The sequence below is a fragment of the Acomys russatus genome, chromosome 3 (genome assembly GCF_903995435.1).
Source record: "Acomys russatus chromosome 3, mAcoRus1.1, whole genome shotgun sequence".
NCBI lineage: Eukaryota > Metazoa > Chordata > Mammalia > Rodentia > Muridae > Acomys > Acomys russatus.
In genome coordinates, this window is record NC_067139.1 from 60,092,694 (window position 1) to 60,108,995 (window position 16,302).

The 16,302-nt window shown below is 45.0% G+C and overlaps 1 protein-coding gene across 1 annotated transcript; it reads right to left on the reverse strand.

Annotated features, from left to right (window-relative positions):
- Window positions 1-546: 546 nt before the first annotated feature.
- Window positions 547-16,267, reverse strand: Mettl6 (methyltransferase 6, methylcytidine). The gene is made up of 5 exons (XM_051141631.1): window positions 15,998-16,267; window positions 14,774-14,908; window positions 10,721-10,891; window positions 3,956-4,097; window positions 547-745 (listed from the first exon to the last, which is right to left on the reverse strand). The coding sequence occupies exons 1-5, from the start codon at window positions 16,220-16,222 to the stop codon at window positions 570-572; spliced, it is 849 nt and encodes a 282-aa protein (XP_050997588.1). The 5' UTR covers window positions 16,223-16,267; the 3' UTR covers window positions 547-569.
- Window positions 16,268-16,302: the final 35 nt, after the last annotated feature.

Here is a 16,302-nt window from a genome sequence, read left to right on the forward strand (position 1 = left end):
GAGTTGGTTCTCACCCCACCTTTCTGAAGCCAGGTCCCTTGTCTGCTGCACTGTGTACTCCAGGCCAGCTGGTCCTGGAGCTTCCAGATGCTTCTTCTTCCATCTCTGCTTCTAAGCTTGAGGTAGGAGTACTGGGATTACAGATTCAAATGGCCAAACATGGGTTTTTTTTTTCTTTCTCATTTTGGGTGTTTTGCCTGCATATATGTTGGTGCACCGCCTGCAGAGGCCAGATGAGGGCATTTGATGATGCCTCAAGACTGGAGTTACAGAAGGTTGTGAGCTGCCATACAGTGCTGGAAATCAAGCCCAGGTCCTCTGCAAAGGCAGCCAACACTCTTGACCACTGAGCCACCTCTCCAGTCTCCTTGCCTTTTTTTTTTTTTTAATTTCATTTTTGTCTAGACAGATTCCTGGGGTCAAACACAGGTCGTTAAACTTGCACAGCCAACATTTTTACCTGCTGAGCCATCTCCCCAGTCTTCAGTTGTTTTTAGTACAAAAATAACAAATATAAATTTAAAATATAAGAATATAAAAAAACATAAAGCAGCTTAAGATTCTTCTCTTCAAAGCGAAGCAGAGTCGGTGGAGGGAGCGGGGCCCTTCGGAGGCTTCCGGAACTTGCCCTGAAGGAAAACTCGCGGCACGGACAGGCCTTCTTTTTTATTTACTGTCTCCCGAAACACATACTCGTTCAGCACTTCTTCATAACCTGCATCCACAAAGAGCTGCGCCAGGAACTCTAGAAGGCAAGCAGCGGTGAGCGTTGAGGGCCAAGACAGCATAGCTGGAGGGGTTTATTTATTTATTATTATGTACACCTGCAGGCCAGAAGAGAGCATCAAATCATGATGGTTGTGAGCCGCCATGTGGATGGTGGGAATTGAACTCAGGACCTCTGGAGGAGCAGTCAGTGCCCTTAATCGCTGAACCATCTCTCTAGTCCCGGGTTTTTGCTTTTATGGGTTTTTGTCCTTCTGTAATGAAAACTTCAATGCTAATTTTATTTGATTTGTTTTTAAGTTTTTCTCCTCTGATTTTTTTCCTCTCTTGAGAAAGAATTACACTTTACATCTCAGACTGGCCTGAACTTTTCAGTGCTTCTGTTTCCCTGGGGTTGGGAATACGGGCTGGTGCTAGCACAGCAGGCTTGCTTTCTTTTCATCCATTCATTGGGCCATTCTATCTTTAAAAAAAAAAAAAAAAAAACACATCCTACTTCACATAGCCTTTTAAAAATATATATATTTATTTATTTTATACATGAGTGCTCTATCTGCATGTACACCTGCCCACCAAAAGAGGGCATCAAATCCCACTAATGATGGTTGTGAGCCACCATATGGTTGCTGGGAATTGAACTCAGAATGTCTGGAAGAGCAGCAAGTGCTCTTAACCACTTTGCATGGTCTTAACACCCAAACAGAAGCCTCCAATTAAAGAATCAGCAAAGGTGTACCTATCTTGGCTTATTCATGTGTTAGCAAATACAAAAGTCTGACTAAAAACAGACAAAGCCCAAGCTAGCTATTGAAAAGACCTGCACACACTCAACTTGTTTACAGAAAGGAAGGATATCCGTGACTGGGGCTTCCTGATGATGGATTTAATCAGATGTGGCAATTTCAGACACCTTAGATTCTTCTTCATTTTCTTCTGATATTGTACATTTAATTGTAAACACTCATTTTTAGTTTAATTTTAGTATCTAAAATAATGCCAGAAAATAGCAGTATAAGTTGAATGGCATATACCTGTGAGGCAGAGACCGAAGTGCTGAAAGGCTAGGCCTGGGCTACAGACTGAGGCTTTGTTTCAAAAAACTTAAAAATATAGGGCTGGAGGTATGCATAGCTCATCAGGTAAGACTGCCTGTTGTTCTTGCAGAAGATCCTGAGTCGGTTTCCATGGTGCCTCACAATTATCTTTGGAGTTCAGAGGATCTGACACCCTCTTCTGACCTCCCCACTCACCAAGCACACACATGGTACACAAACAAACACACACGCAGACAAAACATATACATTAAAAAATAACTTTAAAAAACCGCTAAAAATAAATAAACCTAACCCTAAAATGAAAATCAAGAGGTAGGGTCACAGTTTAGTGGCAGAGCACTTGCCTAGCGTGCTTGAAGCCCTGGGCACAAGCTTGAGCACCCCAAGAGCAAGCGGACCCCTCCAAAGCCACAGAGCCCAACACTGACAACTCTCTTATTCCAGACTATTAGGTAGACTCAAAACTAATGTTTGAAACACTTAAAACCTAAAATGTTTGGCTTTTTCTGGTTCAAAATGCTTTTTCAAGTATTTTTTTTTATTATTATCATGCATATGGAATATGTGGTGTGTGTGTGTGTGCGCGCACGCATGTGTGCATGCACGCATGCCTGGTGTTCTCAGCAGCCAAGTGGGTGTTGGATCCCCTGAAATGAAGTTACAGACTTCATTTGTTAAGTGCTATGTGACTGCTGGGATTCAAACCCAGGTCCTCTGGAGGTGCTCTTAACCACTGAACCATCTAACCAGCCCTCGGCCTCACTTTTTTGGGGGGCAGGTTTCAAGACAAGGTTTCTCTGTGTAGCCTTGGCTATCCTGGAACTTGCTCTGTAGACCAGGTTGGCCTCGAACTCACAGCGATCGGCCTGCCTCTGCCTCCCGAGTGCTGGGACTGGTGTGAACCACCACACTTGTTTTGACATTGTAATTCTTAACATTCATGCACTCAACACAAGCCGCCCCCACCTTTTCTTTTGAGACAGGGTCTCTCTCATACAGCCCTGGCTGTCCTGGTCCACCTTTCTGAGACAGAATTTCTTCATCAACACAACTAGCTGCCCAGGAAGCTCCATGGATATTTACTGTTGCTGTCTTTCCAGCACCAGGATTACAGGTCCATGTCACCATACCTGGCTCTCACAGGATACTGAGGTGCTGCAGCAAATATTTTATTAACTGAGCCATCTTCCCAGTTACAACTACCTATCTAACTTTGTTGTTGTTTTCTGAGACAGGATCTCATGTAGCCTAGGAAGTAGATGAGGGTGAGAAGGACCTATCATTGAATTTATTTTCTAGGTGTTTTGCCTGTATGAAGCATGTGCATACCGTGGTGCCCACAGGGGCCTGATCAGAGAAGGTGCTTCATTTCCGGGAACTACAGTTACAGATGGTTGAGCCACCAGGTGAGTGTGGGGAACTGAGGTAGGTCCTGAGCAGGTGCGACAAGTGTTCTTAACTGCTGAACCATTTCTCCAGCTGGACCTTGAACTCTCTTGCTGTTCCTGCCTCTGGCTTGCTGGTGTCTAAGTCCTGTGTGCCATCACCCCAGTTTATGTGGTGCTGGGACTGAACCCAGAATCTGACCCATGCTAGGCCAGCACTCTAGCACCTGAGCCACCTTCCCAGCATTCTCTGACAGCAAATGTATCTCCTTGCAAACCCAATCACTTTTTTTTTTTTTTTTTGGACACAGGGTTTCTCTGTGTCAAAAAAAGCCCTGGCTTTTCTGGACTCACTTTGTAGACCAGGCTGGCCTCAAACTCACAGAGATCTGTCTGCCTCTGCCTCCTGAGTGTGCCACCACTGCTCGGTGATCCAATCACTTTTATTTAAGAAGAACTTTTGCCTTTGGGTATGGGAAAGTAACCTCAAGTCAGCATGCTAAACTTAAGCCACTTACTTTAAAGACGTGTCTGAGGCCTGTCTATTGTCCCAGGCTCACTCACTAGCCACTGTCAGCAGAGGCCTTCAAGCTCCCCGCAGCCCAGAGCTGGGTCTGTGTCTCGCAGGTACGGGGTGAGTGGTGTGCATCAGAGTGAGTTCTAAGGACTTGGGACTTGTGTGTTAGCATGGCCACATACCTGCGCAAGCAGCACTCCTTCACTGATGATGCAGTCAAGTCAAGAGAGCAGAGAACAAAACACTCTAAGGAGACGCGTCAGTCCTCTTACCATCAGTGAAAAAGTATGATCTGGTTCCATCTTGTCTGACATAAAAATTTTCTCCGAGTTTGCTTCCAGCGTTAAATCTAAGCATGGCATGATCATGCAGCCCATAGTCACGGAACAAGACACTTCTGCCTGGTTTTAGGACCTACAAAAGTAAAGCAGGTTGCATCTAAGCCCGTTGAATAAAATACAATCTGATGTCGCTAGGAATTAAAACACAGACCTAGGGTAGCTGTGAAAGAAGACATAGAAAATACTCTTAATATGAATGGCTGCTTTTAAAAAACATGTCATGTGTGGGGGTATATACCTGTGGTCCCAGCACGCAGGAGGCTGAGACAGGAGGATCATTCTGAGTTTGAGGCCAGCCTGGCCTACATAGCGAGTACCTGGCCCATCAGGGATACATAGCAAGAGGACTCTGTCTCAAAAAAACACATGTAAATAAAATGTCTAAAATGTCATTTTTTGGATATTATGGAGCATAGCACAGTCTCAAGCCCCACATAAAAGCAAGCAGTTAAGACACGCGCTGCCTTCTGCAAGGCATGAGCCATCCATCATCCTCACCAGGCTGAGGCTCCAGATATCTACTGACAACTCATCTCTGAAGGGCTGCCGTGTGAGACTCCCTATTGGGTCTCAACACTGATCCCCTCCCTGAAGTGCTCGGCTCTGGCCTGGCCATCTTGCTCTGCACCATGTGGGAAGGAGGAGAAAGCGATGCTTTCCTCAGAGCCTGTTTTCTGTGGGGTAACCAGTGTCACGCACACCTCCTCTACACCTCAGGACTGACAGGTGTCCACAGACCCACACCACCAGGCTGAGCATGAAGCACTTGTTTTAAAATGAGAGGTTACCATCTCTTGTGACAAGCTTTGCCTCCTTTGGAAAGTGTGCGGTGTTGCACGTGCACAGAAATGTCCTCCCTCCAGCCTCTTTCTGCTTTTTGGGGGGTCCTGTTGCATACAGGGAGCAATGAGCTCTGTGGTGGAAAGCTTCTGCCTCAGACGGTTCACACCGGGCTTTACTAGGCTGCTGATTTCCTGACTGCAGAGCCTGAAGACGGCTTCTCACTAGTTCTTTTCCATCAAAGCGCATGATTTTAAATTAACCAACCAATCACATGATGGTAGTGAGAAAGTAACTGGACTGGGTTAAAAAGTCATTGTAGCTCAGCTGAAGAAAGGCATCTAATGGAGACTAAAAATAGAGGGACTACTAAAATGGAATTTGTTACTAAAGGAAATCATGCCCTGGGAAAGCACAAAAAATCGACAAGTATGACATGTCATACGTACTAAAATATAGATGGCATATTACTTATTTCTATAAAAAGCTGAGGAGAGGCTGACCTATGAAGACAGGCTGGGCATTAGGGCACGCAGAGACATTCAGCATCTAGGTGGTATGCTCACCATAAGCCTCTCTGATTGTACGCTGAGGGTGGGGCGCTTATGTTATGAATATTAAACCTTAGGGTGATGCAGAGTATAGACAACACATGTGAGCCGTGAATTCTGAGTTTACTGCTCTGTCTAAGATGACTACCACTACCTGCCCATAGGCTCCCGGCTCCCTCCTGTCCTCTACCCATCAAGAGGAATTCTTTATCTAGAGCGCACAGGTCCAGAAGGCATAAAGTTAAGAACTCAGAGGGCTGTAAATTTCATGTGGAGAGTCAAGGTGCACCTTTATTTTTACTGCTTCTCATGGGATGTAGCATTGCTTTAACTATGAATTGTGATGGTTAATTAATGAAGATATTCTCGTGTCATGGCACAGTTCTTTTTATAATTTTATAATTAGAAATCTCTTTAGCCCCAAACTCAGAGATCCACGTACTTCTGAACACTTAAGCTCTGTTCTCATAGAACAGGTTTCTGTGGTGTCTGTGGAGACCAGGCTTCCCTGGCATCACTCACAGGGCCTCTGGCATCCCTGCTATGTCCTGTGTACCCTTTCTCCACTCCACACTTCCTCTCTTTCCTTCCTTATTTGTTTTGTTTTGGAGACAGAGTTTCTCTGTGTAGCCTTGGCTGTCCTGGACTCACTTTGTAGACCAGACTGGCCTCGAACTCATGGAGATCCGCCTGCCTCTGCCTCCCTGACTGTTGGGATTAAAGGCCTGCGCCACTCCTCTTACCCCTCTCTTTTCTTGGCATCTTACTATCCCCTGTTACTCTCACCTATTAACTCCAGGGTTACTTTCCTACATTCTGCAAGGACTGTATCTTCTGGCTTGTCTTACTCTAAATGCCATTCTATTTTATATTATGGAAAATTTCAACAGACAAGTAATTGTCCTTCCAATTATCCCTCCCCGCTGCCCCCCCTCTCTCTCTGAGGCAGGGCCTCTCATTGTTCACCACTGCCCACACCTAGCTAGCTGCCTTCAGTCTTGTGGGGATTTTCCTGTGTCTGCCTCCCATCCCACCAGAAGAACACTGGGATTATACATATGTGGTACCAGCTTCCCATAGGTTCTGGGGATCTGAGCTGAGGTTATGACTGGACGGCAAGCCCTCCACTCACTGAGCTACCATCTCAGCCTCTATGCTGGTTTCTTTATAATGTCATCCCCCCCCACCACATTTATTTATATGAGTGTGCATGTGTGTGAGTGCCATGTCGCGGGCGTGGAGGTCAGAGGGCTGCTTGAGGGTTAGTTTGCTCCTCCTTCAGAGCCAGCTCAGGTCACTAGACGTAGTAGCAAGCATTTTTACTCACAGAGCCATCTTGCCTGCCCTACTCTGGCCTCTTACTGATTTCTCTCTCCTCCACCTACCTGGAAAGCACCTATTTTCACAGTGATGTCACGAAGCTCTGGCAACACTAAGAAGCAGATCACTCCACACACTCAATGGCAGGCAAGCCACCCTCTTTCCTAGCATGTTCTCTCGCATTTTCTTACGCCCTGTTTCTAGTGGTCCTTCCCTCTCACCTGGGCCTGAGTTAGGCAGTATGCTCCTCTTTGGTGCCTTTCTCCTGTCTAGTTAAGTCCCTATCCCATTTGTGTGCATATTCTGGGTTCTCACCTGCTCAGATACCAGGGACAGAACAGAACCGAGGAGGAAGGCAACAAAGCTGGGAAACTCGCAGGCAGAGATAAATAAGCGTGGCAGAAGTAGACATTTTAAGATATACTACTTTGGAGGAGAAAAATTCCCTACGTTTTCCAATGTCTTGAAACGTGTCTTTATTTAAACCAGGGCTAAGGGCTGGAGAGACAGCTAGCTCACTGAGAAAACTTGTTGCTCTTGCAGAGGATCTGGGTTGAATTCCCAGCACCCACATGGCGCTTCACGATTACCAATAATTCTAGTCCCAGAGGACCTGGTGCCCTTTTCTGATCCCCTTAAGTACCAGGCATGCACGTGGTACACATATACACACACATAAAATAAAAAATAAAGACAAAACAGGGTTAAAGCACTAATGTACACTGCCAAATGCACAGATTCTCTCATCAGCATCCGTTTTCACCTCGATGGCTGCCCCTTTCCTCTGAAATCAGACCACACAGATACTGAACTGCCTCATCCTCCATGCTGTGCATGGATCAATCATCTTCTCTCCAGCTTACTTACGCCTCTGCAATGATACACTTTAATTAAGGTGCTGAGTGGGGCTTAGCATTTGCTGCTCTGCAGAGCATGGCCACCAGTTTGAAGGTGCCTCAGACTTGGCAGGAACCACATGGATAAAAGTTTTGTAGAGCACAGAGCCCCTGGGCAGACTGGTGACCAGATCCTTAGCCTCCGAGTTTTTGGGATTGGGCACACAGACCTCTTTCGAGTATTGGATTATCCCCTCCTCCAGGGCGTAGAGATACTTGTTCTTCCCCAGTCCCACATGAGTGCCTGGGTGCCATCTAAACCGACGCTGAGTCCCAGGGATGCTGCCAGCACGAACATAGTGACCTTCCATTATCTGCTGTAGTGTTTGCCTCGTGACTGCCCACCAAGGTTCTCAGAGCTGCCGCCCATCTTCTTGGATGCGAGTCTGACAGGGAGAGCTGCAGGTGCTGTGGGGCTCAGCAGGGCTGCTGCACTCAGCCTGTTTGCTTCACGTTCGCTTCCTGGCTTTCTTTTTCTTTCTTTCTTTCTTTCTTTCTTTCTTTCTTTCTTTCTTTCTTTCTTTCTTCCTTTTTTTAAATGAAGATGAACAAATTGAAAAGACTTGATAACAGAAATGTTAATCAAGCTGCGTTTTTGCTTTTTGTTTTTGTTTTTCAAGTCAGGGTTTCTCTGTGTAGCCTTGGCTGTCCTAGATTCTCTTTGTAGACCAGGCTGGCCTCGAACTGACAAGAGATCCACCTGCCTCTGCCTCCAGAGTGCTGGGATTAAAGGCATGTGCCACCATACCTGGCCTCATCCACCTGCTTTTATTAGATGTGAGCCTCAGCTCTGAAAGTTGAGGTCAGAATACAATCTGCCCCTAGATTCCTGGTCTATAAAGTCCAGGTCAGAATACAATCTGCCCCTAGATTCCCGGTCTATAAAGTCCAGGTCAGAATACAATCTGCCCCTAGATTCCCGGTCTATAAAGTCCAGGTCAGAATACAATCTGCCCCTAGATTCCTGGTCTATAAAGTCCAGGTCAGAATACAATCTGCCCCTAGATTCCTGGTCTATAAAGTCCAGGTCAGAATACAATCTGCCCGTAGATTCCTGGTCTATAAAGTCCTGCTCTGCCTTTTAAAACAGCGTTTGAAGCAGGGCCTCACAGCATTATGCCCCTAGACCCCTTGTTCTGCTTTAAGGAACACAACCCTGTGTGCGCTGATGGAAGAAGCAGCAGTCTCAGACTCAAAATGATGACCCCTGGGAGTGATAAAAATAAGTGCTCAGGTTTTTAAGTTAAAAAGTTTGAGAAGATTCCTTTTTGTGTGTGTATGTTTTGTCTTGTCACATAGCTCAGGCTGGCCTCAAATTGAGACTCATCCTGCCTCAGCCTCTTGAGTGCTGAAATCACAAGCATGTGCTACCATGCTTATCAGAATTTACCATTTTTAATGATTGATTTCACTGATTCCTTTGTTTTGCTTTGTTTTTCGAGATAGGGTTTTTCTGTGTAGCCCTGGCTGACCTGGATCTCACTCTGTAGACCAGGCTGGCCTCAAACTCAGAGAGCCACTTGCCTCTGGGATTAAAGGCATGCTCCACCATGGCCCATCAATGTCTCCAGTTCACTGCAATGAACATGCCATTGAAGTTCACAAAGCAGTGGCATCACTTACTTGTAGTCTCAGTGTTAGCATTAAGAGAAAACAGGCTCAGAGATAGGTGCCATAGCTTGTCTTGACTCATATGACTCAATAGGTGAAGTATTTATTTGACACAGTGTCACGTAACCTAGGGTTTGTTTATTTATGAGACACAGTATCAAGTAACCTAAGGTAGCTTCAGATTTACTCTACACATGACAAAGATCTTGAACTCTTGACCTCCCTGAGGCTGATGGTGTATGCCTTGTTGGCTTGTTTGTTTTCATTAAGAGTCTATAGCTGAGGCTGGTCTTGAACTCACAATGTAGACTAGGCTGGCCTTGAACTCACAGCACTCCTCCTACCTTAGTTCCAAGTACTATGATTATAGGCATGCTCCAGCAGTTTCCTGGTGGCCACAGTGGTTTGGGTTCCTGGCACCCTAATAATAGTAATGGTGGTAGTAATGTAAGAATGGCTGGCTTTGAGAAACACTTAGCAGAGTGCAAGCAGTACTGGGCACACACCATACATCTTATTTAATCTCCCCCAAATTGTAAAATGAACTTACTACTTAATAAGCTCACCCTATCTTGTTCTTTCTGAGCTCATAGGCACCTGGCTCAATTTAGCCGTTCTGCTTCAAACTCCTCTCCACCTGCCTTTTTCAATCTGGCCACTGAATTGCCTCTGCTTGGTCTCCAACTAACTCCAGCAATTTGCTCTGATCTCCTGGCTCCTTCTTTGGCTTGTTCGGTCTTCATCTGAGTTCTCTCTCTACAACTTTTCTATTACTGTCCAGGTAAAGCTGCTCCCTCTGCCCCTCTCTTTCTCTGCATTACCCCTTAAGTAGCTTCCCTTTCCTCTCTCTTCTCATGAGAGCTGGAGTACCCTATTCTGTTAAATCTTCTCTGATTCATCACTTTCTTTTTCTGCCATCCAATTAGACATCCCTTTCAAACATGGGTGCTTCCTTCTACAAATTAACTTTACCTTCGTTGTTTGGGATTAAAGGTGTGTACCACCACGCCTGGACCTAAGCTTTTCTTTACCTGGCTGAACTTAGATCGGCTTGTCTCTGCCTCCTGGATTAAAGGCGTGTTTGTATCAGCTGGATCACACAGACCTAGAAGGATATGATCTCTTGCCAGAGCAGCCATGTTTGGAATTAAAATTCCTCTACCCCAAATGCCACCATCTCAGAAGGATTATCCCAGCATTCTTCAGGTATAGAGGCAGGCGTGGAGAGGAAAAGGAACTTGCCTAAGTAGTGAACCAGCTTAGAGTGGAGCCTTCTGACTGTGCTCCTGACCACACAGTCCCAGGTAGCTGCAGCAGCTTCCTTGCTCTGGGGCTGGCGATGCCCTGAGGTGCAGCCACAGCACTGCACAAGCCCAGACCCACAGCAGATGCTTCATGCCAGTCACTCCCTCCCCTGGTACTGGCTACCGTCCACTCAATTAGGAAGAGGTTGGGAAGGCAGCACACAAGCCGTACAGAGAAGGTAGGCAAGGCAAACAGGCTGGCCAGCCCTCCAGCACAGGCACCGAGTCACTAACCTTGTACACATTTAGCAAGACAAGGCGCATCTTCTCTGGGTGAACAGCTGAGAGCACAAAGATCAACGTGACGGCATCCACAGACTCTGGGGGGACGTGGTCAAGGAGGTCATCTCGAGTGAGGTCACACTGGAATACTTTGCATCTCTCTGTGTTATATAAAGGATTTTGCTAGAAAGGAGAAAACAAAAAGGACTTAGGACTTTAACCAACCGCCATGTGATGCATGTGTGAACACGCAGCACTGGAGAAGATTCTGGTTCTACTTGTTCACTGCTACATGAAATGGTCACCCGTTGCCGGGGAATTAATTCTTGATACTGCTACAGGAAGCAAGGCAGCACTTCAGCAAACTGTTTTTAACTGAGGGCAGAATGCTGTCTGTCACAAATTTAAAACCAATGGTTTTAGAGGCTTACTTTTATAAAAGGATGATATAAAGTCGGCAGCTGCTTCCTAACCCTCCTTGGTTATCTGTGACAAGCCTACACCATGAGAAGTCCTCCCACCTGACTCTCCTGGGATGCGGCCATCACAGTTCTTATGTGGCATATTTTCCTTGAGGCAAAAGACTAAAGGTCCTAACCCATCTTTCTAATAGGTATATTTCTGGAATGTTTTGGTTGATTGGCGGGCTCCAACACACTTAGGAGTATTATAAAGGAAGGGAATAAGTTTTTTTTGTGTGTGTGTAAACAGGGACCTGAATAAACTAATATGCAAGGCTATTGCTGGGTGGGAATTTTAGTATTAAAAAAAGATTCATTTATTTTTATTTATATATATTTGTGTGCATGTGAGTGGCCCTCGGAGGCCAGAGGGCATTGAATCTGGTGGAACTGGAGTTACAGGCAATTGTGAACCAGCAGATATGGGTGTTGGGAATCAAACCCAAGTCCTCTGTGAGAGAACTCTTAACCACTGAACCATTTCTCTATCCCTGCAAATGGCAATTTTTTTTTTCTTTTGAGACAGGGTTTCTGTTACACAGAGCTCTGGCTATCCTGGACTCTCTTTGTAGACCAGGCTGGCCTCAGAACTCACAGTGATCCGCCTGCCTCTGCTTCCCAAGTGCTGGGATTAAAGGCGTATACTACCATGCCCAGCTCAAAAGGCAAATTTTTAAATGAATAAAATAGATGTTGAGGGTGACTGTGCCTCAAGCCAAGCAACCGCTATCTTGGGGAGTTCCCCTTGCAAGAGGATTATCCCAGCTGGGCTTGCTGATTGTTTACACACCCTCCTGGAAGGGTTGGAAGGGTCCCAAGACCCTCACCTGAGGATCTAGCTGCCACCTACTTTGGGGGCATGGGACAAAGGAAGGTGTGTTCCAGTTAGGTGGCTCTAAGAAAGCCCTTATTCCTGCTGGGTAAAAGGCTTTACAGGTGTGGCCTGCAGGGGAGGAACCCTGTAAGAAGTCCAGGAAACTCACTGGTTCCCAGAGTGACCTTTGGTGGACTGTGCCTTGATTTGCCATTGGTAGGCATCAGTTAGCATCTCCCCCAGAAATGAATTTTTGCAATAGAAGGAAATATGCCACTAGGCATCAAAACATACTACAAAGCATAGTAATAAAACAATATGAGAGCGGTGACAAGCAGTTCACCAAAACAGAAGACTCTCAACCAGGTCCGCATCTATTTGTGAAAATTTAGTATATTATGACAAAAGCTAAAGAGGACAATCAGACGAAAAGGTCAATAATAATGATAATGAATGTGCTGTGCTCTGAAAACCACCAGATACACGAGAAGACTTTAGCTTAGAGATGAGCACGAATGGAAAGACACTCCCACACTTAAAAAAAAAGCCATGAAGACAGTAAAATAATGGCAAGTGTGCAAAGCCATCAAACAAGAAAAGCCACAGAACTTCTCAACCCTGAAGTCTAGAGAAAAACAGGGATATTCAGGGAGACTTAAGCCCTAAGCACTTCCTTACCTGACGCAGAAGTCTCCAGCCTGGAAAAACAATATTGAAAACTTAGTAGCTGGGGCCGGGCGGTGGTGGCGCACGCCTTTAATCCCAGCACTGGGGAGGCAGAGGCAAGCGGATCACTGTGAGTTCAAGGCCAGCCTGGTCTACAAAGTGAGTCTAGGACAGCCAAGGCTACACAGAGAAACCCTGTCTCAAAAACAAAAACAACAACAACAAAAAAATTAGTACCTGGGCTGTGGTGGCACACACCTTTAACCCCAGTACACAGGGAGCAGAGGCAGTCCGATCTCTGAGTTCAAGTCCAGCCTGGTCTACAGAGTGAGTTCCTGGTTACCCAGGGCTACACAAAGAAACCCTGTCTCGTAAAAACAAACAAAAAACAAAGCAAAACAAAATTAGCAACTGGTTTGGGCCTGTTGAGTATGTGTGTATGCCTATGCATGTGTAAGTGTATAGTGGGAGCGGGGAATGGCATAAGATACTTGTGACTGAACTCTGGGGGAAGAAGAAAGAATAAGAATTCAAGAAATTATGTGAGTATGGTCAGATTAAAAAAAATATATTTTATTTAATTTTAATTTATGTGCATTGGTGTAGGGGTGTCAGATCTTGGAGTTACAGACAGTTGTGAGCTGCCATGTGGGTGCTGGGAATTGAACCTGGGGCCTTTGAAGGAGCAGGCAACTCCTTCATCTAAGTCATCTCTCCAGCACCAGGTCAGATTTTTCCTCCCAGATTAAAAACCATAACAAACAAAACAATAAATGATCATCTAAGTGCCAGGAGTAAAGAATTCTTACACACAAAACATTATTACCTCAAAAGTAAAAGGTTAATATACTTGATATGAGCCAGGTAAACTCACTTGTAATGCATGGTGCACACTTGTAATCCCAGTACTGAGGAGGCTGAGGCAAGAGGATCAACAATTTCACCTTGCCTCAGTCTGGGCTATCTCAAAGAAAAAAAAAAAAAAGATAATTAAATCCTGTGTTAAGAAAGAGCTACCAGTGGCGGTGCACGCCTTTAATCCTGCCTTGGGAGGCAGAGGCAGGCGGATCGCTGTGAGTTCGAGGCCAGCCTGGTCTACACAGTGAGTCCAGGACAGCCAAGGCTACACAGAGAAACCCTGTCTTAGTATTGAATAGGCAAAAAGAGATGCTCAAAATATGTAAGACCCTGAACATATTCTAAAAATAAGAAAATGACAAGCCAACAGGAAAACAGATAAAGGTTATGAATAGGTAAGTTTTACTGTGCTGTAAAATGTGCACAGGTGGGGACTCTGCCTCTTGTTCACTGCTCACCCCCAGTGCTGAGGACAACACACGGCAGATAGTAAACTCTCAATAAACACATGCAAAAAGGAGGTCATGGCAGAAGAAATAATATGTATATTTACATATTTTAGTCTTTAGTATCTCTGGTAATGATAAAAGTAAAATACTGAGACTTTTTTCTCAATGTTTGGCCAAAAAAAAATAATAATAAAAAAAATAAAAATGAGGAAACAGGAAAGAATACCTTTATCTTACTGGTAAAGTTGGCATAATCTTTTTGAAAGGAAATGTGGCAGCATCTTTAAACAACATAAATATTCACATTCTTCTAAGGGATTCTGTCTCCTCCATCCTCACCACAGAGGACTGTGTGTGTGTGTGAGTTTTGAGAGGCTTATACACAATACTGGTCACACCTGATTTACAAGCACAAGCAATGAAGCTAGGTGCACACCTTTAATCCGGGCACTCAGGAGGCAGAGCAGGCAGATCACTGTGAGTTCAAGGCCAGCCTGGTCTACAAAGTGAGTCCAATACAGCCAAGGCTACACAGAGAAACCCTGTCTCCAAAAAACAAAAACAAAACCCAACAAAACCCAAAAACAAGTATAAGCAATCACACATAAATCTGTGAACTATATGAATGAAGCACAAAGACACTGTGTGGTTTTGTTTTGTTGTTTTTGATTTGCATTGAATAAAATGTTTTCATATGTACACTCAAAAGAAGATGGCCTTCATGGTGACCTTCGCTGGTAAGCTCCGGGAAGTGGACTCTAATTAGACAGATGGTCTAAGGAAACAGAACAGCAGAATACATGTATGGTGTACCAACCTTAACGTAGTCAACTGCCCTTGGGGAGAAATCACAGGCATAGGCAAAGATGTTTAAATCTTCTTCTAAGAGTGGGAATAAACAGTTCCCAACCCCACATCCGGCTTCCAGTAGAGTCAATTTTTGACCTTCATACTGAAGAATAAGAACACAAAAAGTTACAGCACATTACATTTGCACAATGAAGAAATACACCAAGCCATGATGTTTAGCATGCAAGAAATGTCGCCTCTGACCTCATGAAGCAGATAATAAACAGAACTAATGCTGCCACCTCACTTGTAATTAGGCTTTCTTTTCTAAAAACGGGATGACACTAAAGCACTTCACAGAGTCGCTATGAAGCTTAACTAGAGCAGTTGTAAAATTCTTAGAAAAAAGCCGGGCGTGGTAGTGTACACCTTTAATCCCAGCACTCAGAAGGCAGAGGCAGGTGGATCTCTGTAAGTTCGAGGCCAGCCTGGTCTACAAAGTGAGTCCAGGGCAGCCAAGGCTACACAGAGAAACCCTGTCTCAAAAAAAAAAAAAAAAAAAAAAAAAAAGAAAAGAGTTACCGTGACTGATTCATTCACTATTGTAAGTAGCTCCAATCTGTCACTAAAGTTTACCGTTTGCCTATTTAGTATTTCTAACTTTCAGATTAGCTTTAAGTAAGTAGAAAACAGCATTAAGGGGCTGGAGAGATGGCTCTGGGGTTAAGAGCACGTGCTGCTCTTCCAGCAGGTGTGAGTCCCTGCACCCACATGGCAACCTACAATTCTAACTCCCGTTCCAGTAGATCTGACCTTCACAGGCAACAGACACGCATGTGGTGCAGACATACACGCAGACAAAACACTTACACACGTGAGATAATAAGACGGGCAAATCTAAAGGGAGCCTTCAAGTTGTTTTCTATTAAACAGCCCAGAAATTGCTAAAAATTCCTTGAAACCAAACAGAACTCCCTTTGGGTACATTTTGATGAGCTTCCTAAATTTTCTTTCAGACAGCCCAGTAAGGGAAGCGCTTGCCACACAACCCACCCGCCCTGAGTTAACCTGTGTGCCCCGAGCTAACCTGTGTGCTGAGGGCCAGCAGAGACCCCGTTTCAAAAAAAAAAAAAAGGAGGTAGACAGCTCCTGAGAAAGGTCAGCCAAGGTTCACAGGTGGGGGTCCACTCTGCGTGTCATAAAGGACCTCTCTTCTACACATCATCGCAAAGGAGGATGAACCCCAGCCTACCTCCCTACATGACCTTAGCTCCTCAAACTCTCTGGTGGTCCAGTGTCTGTCCTTGAAAAAATTAGTACTGTTTCTTTTGTAAAAAAGGTCCCAGTTCTTCTGAGCCTCTCTCTCCAGTTTTTGCTGTTTAAAATCAGACACCAAAGTTTGGTCTCTCTGCACTTTCTCCTCTTCTTCAGAGCTAAGAATCCTTGTCTGCAGTCCTTTCTTTTGGGAAGAAGCCATTGTAGTTGCTGATAACACACTCAAGGCTGCTCTGTTCTTCAACCATCTGAGTAGTCAGCGCAGATACTGCAGACACAGGG